The 20,767-nt window shown below is 36.3% G+C and overlaps 2 protein-coding genes across 4 annotated transcripts; both read left to right on the top strand.

Annotated features, from left to right (window-relative positions):
* LOC107637612 (UPF0613 protein PB24D3.06c) lies at positions 10,669-15,176 on the top strand. 3 transcript variants are annotated; one of them, XM_021104382.1, is made up of 9 exons: positions 10,671-11,149; positions 11,251-11,327; positions 11,431-11,536; positions 11,889-11,981; positions 12,093-12,158; positions 12,882-13,027; positions 13,782-13,904; positions 14,558-14,622; positions 14,743-15,176. In XM_021104382.1, exons 1-9 carry the CDS (start codon positions 10,922-10,924, stop codon positions 14,775-14,777), a joined length of 939 nt encoding a protein of 312 aa, XP_020960041.1. In that variant the 5' UTR covers positions 10,671-10,921; the 3' UTR covers positions 14,778-15,176. The 3 variants fall into 3 exon arrangements, with proteins under 3 accessions (XP_020960044.1, XP_020960041.1, XP_016196498.1); XM_016341012.2 differs by having other exon boundaries at positions 10,673-11,149; positions 13,782-13,890; XM_021104385.1 differs by lacking the exons at positions 14,558-14,622; positions 14,743-15,176 and adding an exon at positions 14,065-14,522 and having other exon boundaries at positions 10,669-11,149; positions 13,782-13,890.
* On the top strand, positions 17,586-20,098 carry LOC107637602. The gene has a single exon (XM_016341001.2). The coding sequence runs from the start codon at positions 18,005-18,007 to the stop codon at positions 19,742-19,744; it is 1,740 nt and encodes a 579-aa protein (XP_016196487.1). The 5' UTR covers positions 17,586-18,004; the 3' UTR covers positions 19,745-20,098.

The following is a 20,767-nucleotide window of genomic DNA, read 5'->3' as shown; positions in this document are numbered from 1 at the left end:
AAAATGAAGCTCCGACCCAAGGAGTTTGAACAACTCTGTCCATAGTCGTCATGTGAAGCATGGATCTCGATCACTAATGATGCTCTTAGGCAATCCCCAATATTTCACCACATTGTTGAAGAATAGTCGTGCTGCCTCCTCTGCAGTGCAGTCAGTAGGGGCGGGTATAAAGGTAGCATACTTCGAAAATCGATCCACTATCACGAGAATAGATCCAAACCCCTCGGACTTCGGTAAGGCAGAGATGAAATCTAGAGAGACACTTTTTCATGGTCGCCCTGATGGAGGCAGAGGTTCCAACAACCCACTTGGTGTCTTATTTTCAATCTTATCTTGTTGGCACACAAGACAAGTCTATACATAGCTCTCTACTTCATCTCTCATTTGAGGCCAATAATAAGAAGATTCAATGAGTGCCAAGGTCCTTCGCTAACCTTAGTGACCAGCCCACTTGGTGTCGTGGCATTCTCTCACTAATTTTTTCTTAGATTTTCCCATTTAGGGACGTATAATCTTCTCCCTTTAGTGTAGAGAAGGTCGTCTTCTAGCCAAAATCTTTTGGTCTTACCTTCTCTAGCCAACTCCACCAACTTCTTGGCTAATAGATCATAATGCAACCCTTCCTTGATGGTATGCACGATATCTCCTTCAACCATGGAAATGGATACCAACTCAACCTTGCGGCTTGGCGCATCTGCTACCACATTAATCTTGCCAGGCTTGTATTCAAATTCGAAATCAAACTCAGATAAGAAATCTTGCCACCTAGCTTGTTTGGCGCTTAATTTCTTTTGAGTTTGGAAGTAGCTTGTAGCCACATTGTCTGTCTTGACGATGAAGTGTGAACCAAGCAAGTAATGATGCCATTCTCAGACAATGCACCACTGCAGTCATCTCCTTCTCTTGGATGGTCTATCGCCTCTCTATATCATTCAATTTGCGACTCTCAAAGGCAATAGGATGTCCTTCTTGCATCAGAACCCCTCCAATAGCATAGTCAAAAGCATCAGTGTGGACTTCAAACACCTTCGAGTAGTCGGGCAGTGCTAGTACTGGTCCTTCTGTGATAGCAGCCTTCAACTCATCAAAGGCCTTTTGACACTCCTTTGACCATTCCCAAGAGTGATTCTTCTTGAGAAGATCAGTTAATGGTGCAGCCTTGGTGGAGTATCCCTTGATAATCCTCCGATAGTAATTATCCAACCCAAGAAATGACCTCAATTCAGATACCTTATTTGGCGGCTTCCATTCTTTGATAGCCTTCACATTTTCTTGATCCATGTAGAGAGTTTCATCTTTAATGATATGTCCCAAGAAGTGGACTTTGTCCCTTGCAAAGGAACACTTTTCCTTCTTCACATATAGGTTATTCTCTCGCAAGATCTTAAACACGGTTCATAAGTGTTCCACATGTTCCTCCAAAGTATTGATATAGACAACAATATCATCCAAGTAGACCACTAAAAACCAATCAAGGTAAGGTCAAAAGATCTCGTTCATCAAGGTATAGAAGGTCGCAAGAGCATTGGTCAAGCCAAAAGGCATCACCAACCACTCATACGATCTATACCTCGTGACACACGTGGTCTTAGGCTCATCACCATCGGCAATCCTCACTTGGTGATATCCTAACCTCAAATCCAGCTTTGAGAACCACTTGGCTATACCAAATTGATCAAACAAATCGGCTATCAAAGGAATAAGGTATTTGTTCTTGATGGTTACCTTGTTAAGTGCTCGATAGTCGATGCATAGTCTCAACGAACCATCATGCTTCTTTTGGAACAAGACTGGTGCGCCATAAGGTGCCTTCGATGGACGGATGAACCCAGCATCTAGCAAATTCTTGAGTTGCTTCTTCAACTCCTCAAGTTCTGGCAGTGCCATCCTATAAGGTGTTGAAGCAGGTGGCTTTACTCCTGACTCCAATTCAATCTTGTGGTCCACCTTCCTCCTAGGTGGTAGTTGTTTTGGCAACTCGGGAGGCATCACATCCTTATTTTCTTCAAGGACTTCCTTGATTTCGGGAGGAATGTCTTCTCTTTCAAGTGTTTACTCCTCTTGTAATAGAGCCAAATATGTAATCTCTCCCTTCTTGAACCCTTTCTTGAGTTGCATAGTAGAGAGCATCGGTGGTCCTCCAACTTTAGAGATTGTAGGGACCATGCATGGAGACTCTTTCTCCATGACGCATATTATGTCGTAGTATGGTAAAGGTATTATATTTGCCTTCCTTTGTAAATCGAGCCCATTGACTATTTTGAAATCATCCATGGGTGCTACTGAGAAATCCATAAGGCCTTTCCAAGAACCAAGAGTCATCTCAACCCCTTTCGCTACTCCCTTAAGGGGTTCACCCTTGGTATTCATGGGTTTGAACTAGCCATTCTTTTCGGTGATCTTCAACCCAAGCCTCTTTGCTTCATCAGGCGTGATGAAGTTGTGTGTAGCACCAGTGTCGATCATAGCCATGACAGGTTTTTCATTGATAAAGGCTTTGACATACATCAAGCATTTCTTTTTTGCAGTGCTTGTCGCTTTGCCCTTCACAGCATTCATGTGTTGGATAAATCCAACACACTAAGTTACTTATAATTGAGCCTCTCGTTCCTTGGCGATAGATGCCAGAGTCCCTAGCTTGGGACAGTCCTTCATTTGGTGTGGTCCCTTGCACACAAAGCATCCTCCTTTGGGCACGAAAGCCTTCTTCTGAGTGATTCAGCCACTACGATGGCCTCATCGACATCCTTAACATTCCTTCTTTGTAGTTCTTGCTTTGCCCAAGATTGGAGTCCATCAATGAAGAAGAACAATGCATCCTCTGATGCTAAATTGGGAATTTGAAGCGTAAGAGTAGTGAACTCCTTTACGTAGTCGCTAATCGTACTTTTATGCTTCAACTCCCTCAACTTCTTCCTTGCTTCATACACCACATTCTCAGGGAAGAATTGCCTTTTTAACTCCCTTTTGAAATCTTTCCATGTGGCTATGTTGCAAGTACCCTTCTCCATATCTACACATTTTCTCCTCCACCACAAAGTAGCATTATCAGAAAGGTAGAGAGTTGCAGTACGTACCTTTATTGTTTCTTCGACCACCCCTTGCCCTTCAAAGTACATCTCCATTTGCCATAGGAAGTTCTCCACCTCTCGAACGTCCCTCACGCCTTTGAACTTCTTTGGCTTTGGAAGATCAATCTTTGTCGTCTGCCTTATAATGGTTGGTCGAGATTTTGCCTCTTCGAACCAAACTCGAACTTCCTCAAATAACTTCAACGAATTCTCAAGCTTCTTTTCGATTTGGAGCATGCTTTCTTTGAAAAGCATCTAGTTCTCCTAAAACGTGAGCCTCGAGGGTCTCCTTGTCATGTTCTATCCTTTGGAAGCGCTCATCCATAGAGGATAGAACATTCTCCAACATAGAAACTCTCTCTTCTAAGAAGTTAGAGTCCTTACCTCTAAGTTCATTTGAAGAATGGGCCTTCCTGCCTCCCCATTGAGAAGGAATAGCATCCCTTCCCCTTTGAGACTCAACATGCTCCATGGTTACACTAGAAACCATATCCACAAACCACTTGTACTCCCTCTCAAACCTTGCTCTGATGTCAAATTGTCATGATCTTGGACACACTCCAACGCTTCCGTACCAGCACTCAGACTTACTCAACCTCTTGAGCTAAGACCAAGTCAGCCTAACCCTCAGTATTTAGCAAGAAAGCTAAGAATACAAGAGAACACAAGAGAAAGAAAATTTTGGTGGAAAGAACACTCTATTACTCAAGTGTTTATTACAAGTGACTCACACATAACTCACACTAACTCTCACCTCCTATTTATAGCCATCCACCTCCTTAATGGATGGTTAGGATTAAATCTAATCAATGGTCCAGATTAATTATCTAGAACCTTCATTACAAATATCTATCATACTACAACTTTCTAAATACTTAGAGATTCTTCCATACTACTCTTCATATTCCTATATACATCCACACTCTTCTATAATACTCTATGACCTTCCAGAGCCTTCTAGAACCTTCTAGAGTATTCCGAGACCTTCTAGGACATTCTAGAACGTTCCGGAACCATCTAGAGTATTCTCAAACACTCTAGAAAATTATATAAATCTAACCTTCTAAAATTTACCATGATAGATAGCTTGAAATCGACTAAATTCCCAAAAATAATTTTTCAAATTCCATCTTTTATTCCTTAAATCTAAAATTCACTATTTTGATTTTTGAGATCCAACTCTAAACATCATATTGATCTTTAGACTCTTTTTAAGTGCTAAGTTACCTCTAACTTGCCACACTGGATATAGAACCAAACATCGTTTCGTTTGGCGCTTAAATAAGAAAAAAATGAAAAAATGATAAAAAGTTTATATAAAATGCGAACCGTTTTATCCCCATTTATTCTCTAAAACAACTTCGTTTTTTGCCTTGTTTAAACATCAGAATGAAACCACTTCATTTAGCCATGGTAAGTCAGAATTAGCTTAATATTTCATTCGTTAATTCAATGCCAAAAAAGGGCCTAAGGACCAGTAGGATACTTGGAAATGGATCTCAAGACCAGTATAGTGAATTTTGAATCTGAAGGCCTAAAACAATGAAGGTCGTAAATCTCAAAGACCACTAGAAAAATTTAGTCACTGCAAATCTAATTGAGATGACACGTTCAAATATCTCTTAAATGCTTCACTCCAGTTTAGTTTTTAACTAAGACTAGATGTAGTTTAAAAATTGGAAAAATATAGGTAAATAATTGTTAACTAGTCAATTTTAGACAACTATAATTAATAATCATTAATTGTATATTTAAAAAAATAAATTTTAAATAATTACTATTTAATAATAATTAATTAATATGGAGTGTAATTAAAAAATACTTATTGATTTATTGTTGGTTAGATTCCTGATGATTACATAGCGAGATTGTTAAAAATTTCATATAGTGTGTGCATAAGTAGTGTAATAATTAAAAAAAGGGTTAACTAAAAAAATGTATTCAAATTATTTAAACGCTGACAAAAATATACTCAAATTTTACTATTGACAAAAATGCCTTCAAATAATTTAAAAACACAACAAAAATACCCAATAGCAAATATATATTTTCAAAAAATACCTTAGAGATTAAATTTTGATGCAATTTTTTGCAAGCATGATTATAAAAATAAGATATTATTATACTTAAAATTTGGTGACTTTTCGTTAAGTATATATTTTTTTATAATTTTTTTGTTAACAACCAATAATACTTTTAAAAAATCACAAAACAATATATACTTAACGAAAAATCATCAAATTTTAAGGATAATAATATCTCATTTTTTTTAATCATACTTGCAAAAAATTGTATCAAAATTCAATCTCTAATGTATTTTTTGAGAAATACATATTTAATGTTAATTTTTTTGCAAGATTATCTAATATTAAATATGTATTTCTCAAAAAATACATTAGAGATTGAATTTTGATACAATTTTTTTGCAAGCATGATTAAAAAATGAGATATTATTATTCTTAAAATTTGGTAATTTTTCGTTAAGTATATATTTTTATTGTAATTTTTTTGTTAACAACTAATAATACTTTTAAAAAATGACAAAAAAAATATATACTTAGAAAAAATCACCAAATTTTAAGAATAATAATATCTCATTTTTTTAATTATGCTTGCAAAAAATTACATCAAAATTCAATCTTTAAGATATTTTTTAAAAATATATATTTACTGTTGGATATTTTTGTCGCGTTTTAAAATTATTTAAAGACATTTTTGTTAATAGTAAAATTCGAGTACATTTTTATCAGCATTTAAATAATTCAGAAGCATTTTTTGTGGTTAACCCATTAAAAAAAATAGTTATTACGTGAAAGATTTGGCTCAATTTTATGGATATAGAAAGCTTGGGTGTGATCCCAGATATGGGTTTGTGGCGTAGAAGACAAAATTGTGGGACAACTTTTTCTTAGTCCAAGGTAGAACAACTCGGACCATTCGAGTTCTTTGGTCATAAAATTTTGCTTCACAAATCGTATGGTCCGATTTGTAGGTGGAGGAATTTAAAATCTGAAACGTGGAATTCGGACCCTCTGTTTTGCTTGTTCTGTGTAATTTTTTTTAACGTTATGGAGGATTAAATCAGACGGTACGATTTGGTTTTTTATATTTTTTTTGAATCCGGTTAACCTAATCGAATGGTCCAATTATGTTTTATGGACATATATAAAAGTGTGTAACCGAGGGAAGAGATCTAGTCGCGTATTCTTCTCCTTCTTCAACGTCTTCTTCTCCTTCTTCAACGGCTTCTTTTCTTGGTTTTTTTTTGCTGTGTTTCATGAAACCAAGAAATTTATTAGTCAAGTTCATGTTTTTTTTAAGTGACTGAGAGAAATGAGTGACAGAGTTTTATTAAAAATATATTATTTTGGTCAGATTTTGTTACAAACATCTGAAGGAGTGAAATTTGTTTGTGAAAATCCATTAGATGTTGTTATTCTTTTCACAATCTCATTTGAAGAGCTCAAAGGCGTGATCTGTGAAAAGATTGACTCTGAGAGGGCAAGAAAAATATCTTGTATTTTGTACAGAAATCCCATAACGGTGTTTGGTGGATTCTTCCAATTTCAAACCAAATATGTGACGGAAGAAGCGAGCATGCAAGAGATGTTTTCGATGTATATTGAAAACCGGGGTCAGATCTCGTTCATCGAGTTGTATGTTGAGTTTGAACAATCTGAGGCCGATCGGAATATTTTATGGGAAGATTACAATAGTGACAGTGAAGAAGAGTTCGAAAGCAACTACGAAGTTGTTGGACCAGACGGAGATGAAGATTAAGGTGACGGAACTATGGCTCCAGATGTAACAGAGGTGGCAAATGCACTCGCAAACGAAGGGCCGTTTGAGGAGCCTTTATTCATGCGAGTTTTGGATTTGGAAGCCATGCATGTAGCGGAGTTTCTGGAATATATGAGTGCAAGTACGTAGTTCGTCGTATTTATAAAAAGGGTTAGAATTTTGTGTTTATTTATCTTGATAGATGAACCAAATAGTTAAGTGAAGTGCGAAAATATACTCAATTGGTATTTGTTTTTTTGTATATGTTTATTTATTTAAGGTTAAGATAGTAATTTTTTTAGTTAGTTATTGATTTAGTTAAGAATAAGTTAGTATTTATTAACTATTATTTAATCATGCGTTGATGTCATAGTTGTCAGAGTCGAACCGGTGATGGAACGGTTCAGGTCACTGGGTCACTAGTTCAACCGCTGGGTTAGTGGTTGAACTGGTTGACCCGTTTCTATGTAAATAAAAAATAAAACATAGTCAGAAGTTTAAAATTAAAATTCAAAATACATATGTTTACTAGCATTTTCTTCAATGAGTCCCATGGAACCACGGTTAGGGTTTTGACTATTAAGAATTTCGCGTCCACCGTTACTCCTACTGGAGTCAACAGATAAGAACCCTCCAGAAGCAACCGATGAGGTACGGCACGGATGCCTCGCATCCAACGAATACCTACCTGCCATGAACTCAGGTTAATGGCCATATTGTGATTGTCCTGCATCTGCAGCCATGAACCCAAGCAACTGGCTAAAAGAATCTCCTTCTCCTGGTTCAAACTGTGACATACCCCAATATTGTTGATGTATTGGAATCGACGGGTGAACTGTGTCTGAGGTACATACTGGCTTGAGGACTGAGGTTGTTCTTATGGAAGCGGATTTGGAGGTGATGGTGGCGGCGACTGTGGCTCCTGCTCTTCATTGTCATCATCCATATCCTGATTACCCTTATCATTCTCTTGAACCACAAGATTCGACAAGTTCAAGCGGTCCCCAAATTTTGTTCGGTACCAATACATGTAAGTATCCAATGGATGCTATGAAGGCATGAGAAGCTCAGTAAGAATGTGGTTATACCTGTTTGTCTAATGCATCACCCAAAATGAATGACTCGGTGCCGTGGCCCAGTTAAGATTCTTAGGACCAGTCAGGACTTCTCCATGCGCCTTGTCCAGATTCCGTTCCTGATGAGGTACTCCCTGAACAAAACCGAACTGTCGCCTATACCTATCGGTAGCATGCCACTCGATGCATTCGAATGACACCAACGGCACTGTAGCGCTCCAGGCAACCGACTGCACGTAGATTTCGGCAGGAATTATGTTCGGATCCACGCGATCCACAGCATAAGCAACCCAAACAAACTGGGAAAAATAAAGGAAACTCATGATTACAACCCACATAACAGTAACAATAACAATGCTTCATAAGATTTACCCAGACCCTAAACCCGAAACTAATACTTCTTTAATGAAAACAAACCTGACTTTCCTGAAGTTCATCAAAGGCCTTCCTAAAGTGAGCTAGCGTCAGATATCTATATCGTCGGTCACCACGCTCCCAGTTACGCCACCTAATATGATATATTTAATTAGCTCAACTGAATTCTAAATATCAAGATACGGGTACATTGTAACATAATATTACCTGTTTGCTAGCGAAAAACTGCAGGTTCCTTAGGAAGCGGCGATAGATATGGCAGTCGGATCCAAGCCTAACCGAGCAGAATTGTTAGTGGACTATCGATTTTCTTACAGTCAAAACGAGATGCCCTGCATAACACCCTGTAGAGGTGTGCTAGGCATGCCGATCCCCAACTGTACTATCCAATACTGCCAAAATCACGAAGCAAGGGTAGAAACTTCCAGTGCACACCTGCCCCAGATTTATCCCCAAACAAGATCGTCCCGATCAGCAACATAATGTGGCACTTCACATACCTTTGTATACTGTTTTCCTCAGTCAACTGTAAATTTTCTTTTAGATCCCGCAGCCACGTCAGTTTTATGCAGCTTCCTCTACAGTCCGACTTACGCGGTGCAACTCCAAATTGATGCAAACACTCGGCCTCCAAAGCTTCGAAACTACTCATTATCATTCCTGTGACTGGAAGACCGTCCATCGAAAGACCAAGGATTAGAGCCACATCTTCAAGAGTCACGGCACATTCACCAATGGGAAGGTGAAACGTATGTGTGTCTGAGTGCCACCGTTCGATTAGAGCATTCACCAGTGCTTTCTGACATTGGACTACCCCAATCTGAGATGATAAAAACCAGTAAATCGTAAATGCTCCTCCACCCTATCGTTGTACCGATTCGGAGGAACTGGGTGGTCACATGTCAACATTCTTAATTTCTACAAAAAAAACATAACAAATTATTAGTCAACTCATTAACAATTACTAACTTACTACTAAAAGATAATAATTTTTTAACCACAGCAACTAAAACAATAAACTCCTACCAAAATTAAATAACTGTCATTGTTACAAAATTTGCACAACTAACTCAACAAGAAACAAATTACTTGAAACCACACAACTATCATAATTATTTTACTAAATCCTTATAAAACAAATAATTGTAACTTCTAAAATTAATTATTAATCCTTAAAATTATTCATAACTAACTCCTAATAATAATAATAATAATAACTAATACATAAATTCCTAATCAAAATTCTCAACAATATTACAACATCTAGAATAATATCTAATATTAATTAATTATTTACTATTATTTAAACATATTTTTTTCAATTATAAAAAATAATAATAAGTCTCATTATATGCCTAAATTCATTTTCTTACAACAATAATAACAATTAACTTGCTAACAATGATAATTATAATTAAAAATTAGTAAAAAAATTTCAGAAAAAACTTACAAACATTGCAAAATACTAATAATCATTCTATTTATATTCCTAAATTGCATTTCTAACAACAATCATAATAATTAAATTTCTAACAATAATAATTAGGAAAAGTCTAGGGGGTCAGCAACTTTGTTAAATTCTGGCCAGCATGTAACCAGTAAAAAAATGTGAGCCATTGGATAAAATCTCACACCAATCTCACACCATTAAAACCATCATTGATGGCTATTTGATGGCTACAAATCACAAAAGTTGTTGGTCCCCTAGCATTTCTTTAATAATTATAAATATAAAATATTTAAAAAATAAAAAAAAAAACTTACATAATCAGAATAACTGAGATAATGTATAATATAAAACTCAGGTCGATCTACATCTTTAATTTTGTATTTCTTTGGCATTTTTACTCTGCTTCCACCATGCAAAACTGGGAAGAATGGAAAAATGAAGAAGAAGAAAGGTGAAAGTGAAGTTCAGAGTGAATGGTGAAAGTGATAATTCGGATGGTGAATGTGGGGCTATGTTGGGTGCAACACCACCGTTCAGGGAGAAGCCTCTGTGCAACACGTCTGTCACATTACGTACAGTGCGTTTTGCGTAAGGCAACTCGGACCGTCCATTTTGAAGGCCACTACTCACAGGGTCTGAGTTCTGGTTCGTCTGATCCTACAATGCAGTGAAGCGCCTCCCCTCCCCATATGCGAGTCTAACACCTCCTTTAGTTCCATATTCAAATTAAAAAGCGGAAAGATTTTTCTCATTTTTTCCTTTTAATTAAAACTATAAACTATGATTTCGTACTAAAATTTTTTAAACAAAAATAAAAAATTATACTTAACAATATTACAATTAATACAATATGTTTCCAAATATCATCTGATTTATTATTTTATTTTAGTATTTAATATTTAATTAATTTCAATTCTACACGAAGACAGTTGATTCCGATTGAGTTGTTCACCATCACCCACCGCGAAACAAGAATCAGCAGGATTAGTTGGACGCGCGGAAGGATGAGACAGTGATCCACACGCGCCACACGTAACCGTCGTGGGCCGGTCACAGTTGTTGAGTTCTGACTTCTGAGTTCTGACAGCAGCCCAATACAGCACCTCGTGCTGCGTGCAGAGAGAAGATCTGGCCCCACAGCCATGACTACAAACTAGAAAGCCAATAAAATGAATCCTCCGTCGCCTTCCCCTCCTTCTCCCTCTGTCTCCTCCTCTTCTTATACTCCCGCTTCCTGGTTCTCTGGGATCGTCAGGGGCGGCCGTCCCGATAGGTCTTCCAGCTTTAAAATGTCCGCTAACTCCACGGTTGCCGCCACCGCTGACTTTTCCGGTCCTATCGTCCGCAAAAATCAGTTCCGTGGGGTACTCTTCAAGTACGGTCCAAATCCTATTCAGGTCTCTTTGAAATTTTACCTTCTGATCTCTCTTTTTCCACTTCCGAATCGTTTTCTGTTCATAATAATTTTGAGCGAGTGTGTTGCATTCTCTATTTGCAGGTTGCATTTAAGACTGGCGATTACAAACGGCAAGTCATTTTTATTGGTGGATTGACCGATGGTTTTCTTGCTACTGCGTATGTTTTTACATTCTTCGGATTCTAACGGGAGTTTTTAGAGTATCTGGACCTAACAGGATTTTCTATCTGACATCCATTTTCTTCATCTTCCTTCCTCCAGCTACTTGGAACTTCTCGCAAATGCCTTGGACCGTGAAAATTGGTCACTGGTTCAATTCCTCATGTCATCTTCTTACAGTGGATACGGCACCTCCAGCTTGCACCAAGTAAACAACTAAACTATTCCTGGTTTTACCATTCTTGTGACTGTTGCTCTAGAATATTACATTACAATTTGCAATTCAGTGTAGTACTACTAACGTTTAGCTCAAGGAATTACTAGAGTCAACATCCTCGACCTTATTATAAGATTCTTTTAGTAATTTTCTGCTGTTGAATTATGATCATTTGCATAACCATAACCAACATATATGCAGATTCCAGTTGCTTTGTTAATTATGGTAAAACCAGGGAGTTAGTCACCCGATTTAGCTGAACATTGCAATGTTAATATTTTCTTCTAGTTGATGAGGTTAATGATGCATACATTTTTAATTTCTTGTTTAATCCATGTTGAAGGATGCTAAAGAGGTGGATCAGCTGATTAATTATCTAATTAACAAACAAGATTCCGAAGGTGTGGTATTACTTGGGCATAGTACTGGTTGTCAGGTTACTTTTTATTTCCCTAAAATCCTACACCATAAATTTTTTACCACATCTCTTCTTGCTTAACATTTGTTAAGCAAGTGAAGTAAACTTCTTGTTGGACATGTTTTATAGGATATTGTGCATTACATGCGAACAAATTTTGCTTGCTCCAAAGCTGTTCGTGCTGCCATCTTGCAGGTACTCAATTGTACTTACTAGATTAGTATTTTACGTTCGCTATCTGGCTCAGCATAAAAGCATCTTAACCTTTGGAACAAAGATCCTTAGCTTATTTATATCACGTCCTTCCTAGCTTATTTATATCACGTCCTTTTAAATTATAATTTGATTATTGGACTATTATAAGAACATAACTGCAACCAAAAACAAAATAGGAAACTATATTCATTTCAAAATGTTCATAGTAAGTCATATGGATGTCACCAACTGGCTAGTGATAGTGAAATCATTATTGTGAAAAAACAGAAACATTTATATTTTTTAAAGGATTTTGTTACATTCAGCTGATGGTGCTTGCTGTTGCATTGCAAAATTCACACCATTCGTGTTAACTTTGTTCTTCATGCCTAGATGAATTCATAACTACATTTTCCCTGATAATATGCATATAGACAGGGGTTGTGTTTTTTTCTACTATATGTACGATGCTACTCTCTTTGTTCATACAGCTTTCTCATTCATATGCATTAACATGTGGTTCTCTTCCTCCTACCGGTGTAAGGCCTGTATGATTTAAATCTCGAAGTCTTTGGATTGAAATATGAGATTTCAGTCTTGCCCAGCAGAAGGGGAGAAAAAATAATTTAAAAAAAAAAAAGTAGATTTTGTGTCTGGTCAAATGGCAATATGGTCGTTCCTTTCACTGAAAGCTTGGTTCTCTATTCACGTTAAATCATCCAGGCTCCAGTCAGTGACAGGGAATATCGAGCGACACTCCCTGAGACAGCTTCTATGATTGACTTGGCGGCTAAAATGATAAGTGAAGGCCGAGGTTCAGAATTAATGCCAAGAGAAGCAGATCCTTGTTCTCCAATAACTGCATACAGGTGATTTTACAAAACTATTGTAGGAGCATGAAATACTGAAATAAGCCTAGATTTCATTATATAAATATGTAGGATCAGCTATACAGTTTCTGCATTGATGCTATAGCTGCACATTTCATGTTTTGTCTAGAAACTAATGAATGTTATTCAATTGGACAAATTTTCTTTTGCTCTCCAACGGTGAGTCCAACGGTTGTGTTAACAATATCAATTTCTTTATGCATCATATTCCAGTAGTTCCTTTTCTACATTCAGGAAACTTGAAACAATTTTGCTTGAAACAAATTTACAGCTGTGATTTACCCGTTCATGAATGCTATTGATATACACACATCTTTTCTTCCAGCTTTGCTTGTCAAATTGTAAAAATCACAGGTTTAGCAATTGACTGATATTCTTCTGCTGCTAAACGTGGTTGCTGACAGACTTCCAAATAAACTAGTGCTATACAATCATATATTTGAACAAGGTTATTGGTTGTTAGCTATTGTATTTGAACTTAACCTGATCAGATGTTTGACAAAATTAATTTCCTTTTTTCCTTGACCTTTTTTTTTAATTAAAAAAATTTGGTCCCCTTTTGTGTTCCTGTTGTTCCCTCATTTTCTCTCCTCTTGATGGAGAAATACCACATGCACAACATGTTAATGCATATTTTCCTCTCCGCTAAAATGGACATTGATTACATACTTTAGAAAGGGTCTTTGTTGTTGCCATGCTACTGCTTCCTTCCTAAAAAGTAGTTACTTTTCAGATATCACTCCCTTTGTGCATATAATGGTGATGACGACTTGTTCAGTTCCGATCTGAGTGAAGATCAGTTGAGGATGAGGCTTGGACACATGTCTAGCACACATTGCCAGGTGAGCATATACCAGTTAAGCTAACTAGTTCTTCTCTTTCTGTATGGTCTCTTGATAATATTTTGAAGGGCAGAATTTATTCAGCTGTTGGATTAAGTAAAACCTTGGCTTAAGTTATTTTGCTACAATAGCCATTGTTCAAATAAGTTATTTCTTTCTTTTTCCTCTATGTAGAAGGTATATACGAATTGTCTTTGGGAATGTTATTTTACAATTGAAGGAGACCTAAACAGGAAGAGAACATATTACCATTTACCAAGACCTGGCTCATATAGTCGGGGTGGGTGACCTATGTTGTTGTAGGTGTCTTAGATCATGCTAGTGACTCCTAAGGTTCCTTCCCTCTCACCATAAAAAAAAAGGAAAGAAAGAAAAAAGAAAAAGAAAAAAAAACCTTGAAGTTTTTCACATTGATTAATCACTTTGGCATGAATATTACAAAGAAAGTGTAAGTGATGTTTCTCTCGTTTTGAAATAATTGTACTTAAGATCTTTAAATTGTAATCCAGTTTTGAGAGACTGGAGATACCACTTAAAAGGACAAGGTTTTGTTGTTGTTGTTTGAGAGATAGGAAACAAGAGAACTACCACATTATTTCAAAAGGAAAAATAAAAACAAGTAGGACGATACTCAATTACTCATACTGGCATGGGTTGTCTTTCGCAGGTTATATTTTCAATGGCAGATGAATATGTGCCAGATTATGTCAATAAGAAGGAACTTGTTGAACGGTAAAATCTCTACTCTTATCTGGTCCAACTTTGTCTATATGCAATCAATAACAAGTTGAGAGGAGTCAGATATATGAATGTTGTTCATATTGTCACGGGGTACATTCTGTAAATGTGCAGATTATGCAGAGCAATGGGGGGTGCAGAGAAAGTAGAAATTGAATATGGAAACCACTCACTCTCTAACAGATCTGAAGAAGCTGTCCTAGCTATCATTGATTTCTTAAAAAGAGAAGGACCCAAGGGCTGGGATGATCCATGGAATTAGTGTCTTTTAGCTCTCCACTGCAGCATTCCCTTATTATTGTTAGATTCAGTTCCTTTGTCTCTCGATTTTGTTAATCTTCCATTTTTCTCGCGTGCATAATTTTCCTGGTTTTCTTTTTCTTATTATTCTTTTTTGGCGGAGGGGTTTGAATCAGTTTTAAGACTTTTAGTCATAATATTTTTTGTTAATATAGTAGATTTTAAAACATTATTTTGCTACATTTTAGCCAACTCAATTGCTTCTTGCATGTGAATGCTCTCTGCCCCCTGCAGATTGGTTCTCATGATTCCGGATTTAGTGATATTATGTGATGGAAACGTGTAGTAGACCAAGATTGGCATGCAGGAAGAACATGCAGTATGTACTTTTCCTGCATAAAAAATTCTGTACCACAAGACCAAGATTGGCATGGGAATTAAGTAATTAACAAACTACTTAATGCAAATATGCAATCATGGCGACCATCGCAACAAGGAGTGCTATTTTTTCAACCAAACAAATTGTATAGTAGCAGTAGGTGATATTTGGTTCCAGCTTTGCTTTATCCATGTGTTATGTCATTCTCTTGCTTTTCTTGTCAAGTGATGGCAAATTGGCAAGTAATTGTTCGGTGGGGTGGGTACCAACTGAACAGTAGCCGGTGGGATCAAAGATAGACATTGGACCGTTGAATTTTCTTAGAAGTATGAACCAAAAAATTATATATAGTAAGTATACTTTTTAAGTAAAAATACTTGCGTTCGATAGTTAAATATCAGGTACTTTAACTCAATTGACTGGGCTATGGACGTTGGTTAGTGACATTGGCTAGGGAGAATGTTTGGATTTTGGAATGAGCGCGCCTACCATGCTGATGCTGCTGGGACCTATCTTTAACAACATTACTAAATCCATTTACTCGCAATAATTAAGCACTAACCACCAGCTGTGCTAGGCTAAGCAGAATTAAATTAGTGCCAGCCTTTGCCGTTGCACTGTCTGTGAACTAGCTGTGTCCGTCTATTGAATTCACATCTCAATGTAGCTTCTCACAGTTCATCCATGCATTAAAATTGGAAAATTAAAACCCCGCAAAAATACATGTTTGCCATTATTTTTCTATTACTTATTATCAAGGATCATGAATAACATGTGCATCTTCTGAAGCAATACGACTTTTCATCAAACTTGTTATAAACTATCCCTTTTTTAAAAAAAAAAAAAATTAATTATTGAATTAGAATGATTGAGTCACACGTAATAATTTCTCATTCTGCAGATTATTAAATCACTTATCAAAGTTAAAGAGGCAAGATGATCATATTATGGAAGAGGGTTTCCTTGAGGTGGCATGACCAGTTTACCACCACCATCACCTCCTATGTTGCGGCGGTTGTGGCCGTGAAGTGGTGGTAGATGATTAGTTGGTGTTGGTGCATAGAAACAAAAATGTTGACGTGTTGTGGTTAGAGTGGGACACATCACGTGGCTAAATTCAGGTCGTCACATTACCATCCATGTTGCTTTGCCATGGACAATGCATAAATGCCACCGCCAATAATACTAAAAAGTATTTTAGTTTTTCTTTAAATAAAAATCTTAGCAACACGTATATAAAAAAAAAACTATTTACATTATGAGCGCGGAGTTGCTTCTTATTGGAATTCCATTCTTAGGGGTCCCGTGTCGGTGCGCCACACTGTAGGCTGCACCGTATTCAGATTTATGTAATTTAATTTGATTAGCTAGGCCAATAATTCTACTAGTAGTTGTAATTAATTTTTATTTTTGGATTTAATTAACACAAAAAATAAATACAATTCAATATATTAATTAAATTAAAATGTAAAAATTTTTTGAAATACGAATTTTATATTGTTAGTTACTCCTATAACATTTATTTATTGACTAATCATTTTTATAAGCATTTTCTAACATGGACATTAACTTCGATTTTAGTTTTTGCCTTTTTGGCCTACCGTCATAGGATTCCCTGGTTTTCCTATTTTTTTTAATTAAAATAAATAGGTAAAATCTCTCTATGAAGTATAAAAGAATTTACTCCACACTCCACAGGAATAAATGAATGCCTAATCAATCATTAGCATATGAATAGGGGGAACTAATTAAGGATTGAGTGTTTCAAAATTAAAGTGAAAATACTACATTTCATCAAGGAATATGAAAAGTGTTAAATAATTACATTAAAGATGAAGAAGCACACAAAACACTAGAGTAAAATTATCATGTAATTGTTATAGTACTTAAAAGTATTTGTCTAACTTATCATAAAAAGTTAAAAATTAATATTTAATTTTAAAAATATAAAAACAAATAATTATTAAATATTCAAATTTTACCATAAAAAATAAGCTAAACAAAAATTAGACAACAAATTATAAACACCATAAAATTTACCAAATTATTAACATGCATCTCATTATCCGGTAACGTGTGACATATACAGAAGTGAATGTTAATAAACAAGGGGCAAGTGGGAGAAATTGAGTATGAAAAAAATTAAGACAGCAGCAATTCCTTAAGATAATGCAATTAAGATGTTGCATAATATGTTGACTCCAACTTGACTTTCATTGACGACAGTAATTCAAGATCCAAAAAAAAAAAAAAGTTTATTTGTTTTACTTGTTGGAATTTGGAAACTAGTGAAAGGCATAAAAAAAAATGCACAGGTGAAGAGAAAATATAAATGCTCACAAAAAACAAATATAAATAAATCAAGTTTACTAAAAATACTATGGAAGTTTATAACTTGATTTATGGACTTGAAATGAATGGAAATTTCTTAAATCTGGTGAGGTTATTACAGCACCCGTTTTCATTAATACCCAACATGGTAGCTTCGTGATGCCGTTGCTTCTTCAACCTTCAGACATCATTGATGGTACTTTGAACCTCACCTTCTGAACCACTTGTTTTTCTCTTTCTTCCATTAAAGTATTGTGATTTCTCTTTCCCCTCGAGAAAGTGGACATTTGTGCTTTTAAGATACTTTCTTGGAGTGTTGTTGTCAAAAATAACAACTTTTCTTGTGTCTGGTGCTGGATTTGGTTCTGGGCATCTTTGAAGTTAGACGCTTTTTGCTAGTGTGACTTGATTCTTTGGAAGCTTGTGATGCCTGAGAAGGTGGTGGTGAATCAATGGGGAGTGTGGTCCATTCCAATACACCATTGGCGTGTTGGGTTGCTCACAGCTTTGGTTTTGTTTGGAATGGTTCTTGTTTGGAGCATTGATGGATGCACCGTCAAGAATCTCATTCATACTTGGAGGCTTCGCCAAGATTATCATCTTTCTGTTGTAAGGGTTCATTCTCCTAACTTTACTCATTCCAATCAAAATCTTTTACCTTCTCATTATGTTGCCACTAGTTTGGATAGAAAAGCTCATTTAGGGTCCCAAGATCAAGATCCTGTTACTGTAAGTTGGATTTCAAGTGAACTTGAAGCCAATTTGACTTCAAACCTTCTAGCTCATTGGTCTGCTCATGGAGGAGAACCTTGTAAGGATTCCAAGACTGTAGAGATTGTGATTCCTGGTTTGGATGGTGGTGAAAGAATGATAGAGCTATCAGCTGGTGATGTTCATGAGTATGGATTTCAAGCATTGGATGAGTTAGGGAAGCCTCACTGTGTTGGTGGTGATTACTTTGAAACTGATCTTTCAGGAGAGTCATGGAAATCTAGGCCTTTAGTGAAGGATTTCAGCAATGGTTCTTACTCTGTTTCACTGCAAGTTCATCCAGACTTTGAGGGGGTTTACAACCTCACCATAATCCTGCTTTATAGACACTTTGAAGGACTCAAATTCACCCCGTGGAGATTTGTTCATGATCGAGTTCTTCGCAACATTGCGATAAGGTTCTACAGAACCAGTGCTCAATTACCAGAACTCAAGGCTTGCAAAGCTTCTGATTTTAGCAGGGATGTGTGGTGTGGAAGGTGGACAAGGCATGCCAAGAATGATGAATGTCTCATAGGTAATGATGGTAGGTATCGATGCTTAGCGCCGGATTTTCCTTGCAAAGCTCCATGGTGTGATGGCTCCTTGGGAACTCTGGAGAGTAATGGTTGGGTGTACTCAACTCACTGCTCATTCAAGATGTATTCAGCTGAGTCTGCTTGGAACTGCTTGAAGGGTCGCTGGATTTTCTTTTGGGGCGATTCGAATCATGTTGACACTATCCGAAATATGCTCAATTTCATTCTGGATTTGCCAGAGATACATGCTGTCCCAAGACGATTTGACATGAACTTCTCGAACCCAAAAGATCCTTCTCAAACAATTAGGATTACAAGCATCTTCAATGGGCATTGGAATGAGACACAAAACTATCTAGGATTGGATTCTCTGAGGGATGAAGGGTTTCAAAATTTGTTGTTGAAATACTTCTCAGAAGACACAATCCCAGACACTGTGATCATGAACTCCGGCTTGCACGATGGGGTACACTGGCGTAATATAAGAGCATTTTCTGTTGGAGCAGACTATGCAGCATCTTTTTGGGCCAATGTTATGAGGATGGTGAAACAAAGGGGACTGGCATGGCCTAGAGTCTTTTACAGGAACACTGTTGCAACTGGTGGATATGCAAGATCACTAGCATTTAATCCCAACAAAATGGAGGTTTTCAATGGTGTGTTCTTAGAGAAATTAAAGCAAGCTGGCGTTGTGTCTGGTGTGATCGATAACTTTGATATGACATTTCCATGGCACTTTGATAACCGTTGTAATGATGGTGTTCACTACGGAAGGGCTCCGGCGAAGATGAAGTGGCGAGACGGCCAAATTGGGCATCAATATTTTGTGGACCTCATGTTAGCTCATGTTCTTCTCAATGCATTATGTTCAACATAGCCCTACAATGGATTTAGAGGGAAGTGTTAGCATATCCTATATAAATATAATATTGCATACCCTTAGGATTTTCAAGCTAAAATGGTGGTGCTTGGATCCATCAAGTTTGGATTCTTTCTGTTTCTGTAAAATGAGTAGTTTGGCATTCTTTATTGCTCATAGAATTGTTAGTGTTAAAAGTGAGATGATTATGTATACATGAGATTGTTCCACTTGTAGATTAGCAGAAGAGGAGTCTGAAAATATATTTTATTTATTGATGATCAACATTATAGATCAAAGCCTATTTACTATATTGTGCACCTCTCTCTTTTGTTCCTGAGGGCCTAAGAATAAGATCTGTGGTTAGTTTCTTGATTGTGTTGCATACACAGCTGGTTGCTCCATTAAGTCTTTTTTCATGTTGGTATATATTTTCACATTAGCTTCTGCTATCGGTGACTAAAAAATGGATAACTTGTAGTGACTCACTCACCTGTCAGCGTGAACAAGGTACAAAAAGATTGTGCAAACTTGAGAGAAAGCAAGTCTATTTATTTATTTCCTTTTAATCTTACATTATGATTTAAATATGATATGGTAAGGGAGAAGAGTGCTCCACCATCAAGTAAAATCATTTTCCTGACATGAAGTAGTTTACTTCGTTAAAATATGACAAATATTTAGCAGTGGTAGCTGGTAGTATGCAAATCCTTGTGAGTAGCTGACCAAACATCAATACATCTGTAAATATATAATGGAACAATAATGCTAGAAAAAAAAAATAGCCAGAACTTATTTTATTTAATATTTATTAATTATTGTTAGAATTAATAAATATTAAATAAGACAAATTCTGATTAACTTTGGTTGAGTTTTGTTTGTTATCAAACATTTTTGATAATAGAAATATAAGAGAAAATTTAGTACATAAATTTTCTTTTTCAAAATGTCATTCATAATGTATAATCTACAAAACAATATATCTTCAAGAGTAGAACTTATTATATTTTGATTTTAGTAAAGTATAATTATTTTGATTAA

This window comes from Arachis ipaensis, chromosome B01 (assembly GCF_000816755.2).
Source record: "Arachis ipaensis cultivar K30076 chromosome B01, Araip1.1, whole genome shotgun sequence".
Taxonomy (NCBI): Eukaryota; Viridiplantae; Streptophyta; class Magnoliopsida; order Fabales; family Fabaceae; genus Arachis; species Arachis ipaensis.
The sequence above is the reverse complement of the archived record's forward strand: the minus strand, read 5'-3'. Positions and strand labels throughout refer to the sequence as shown.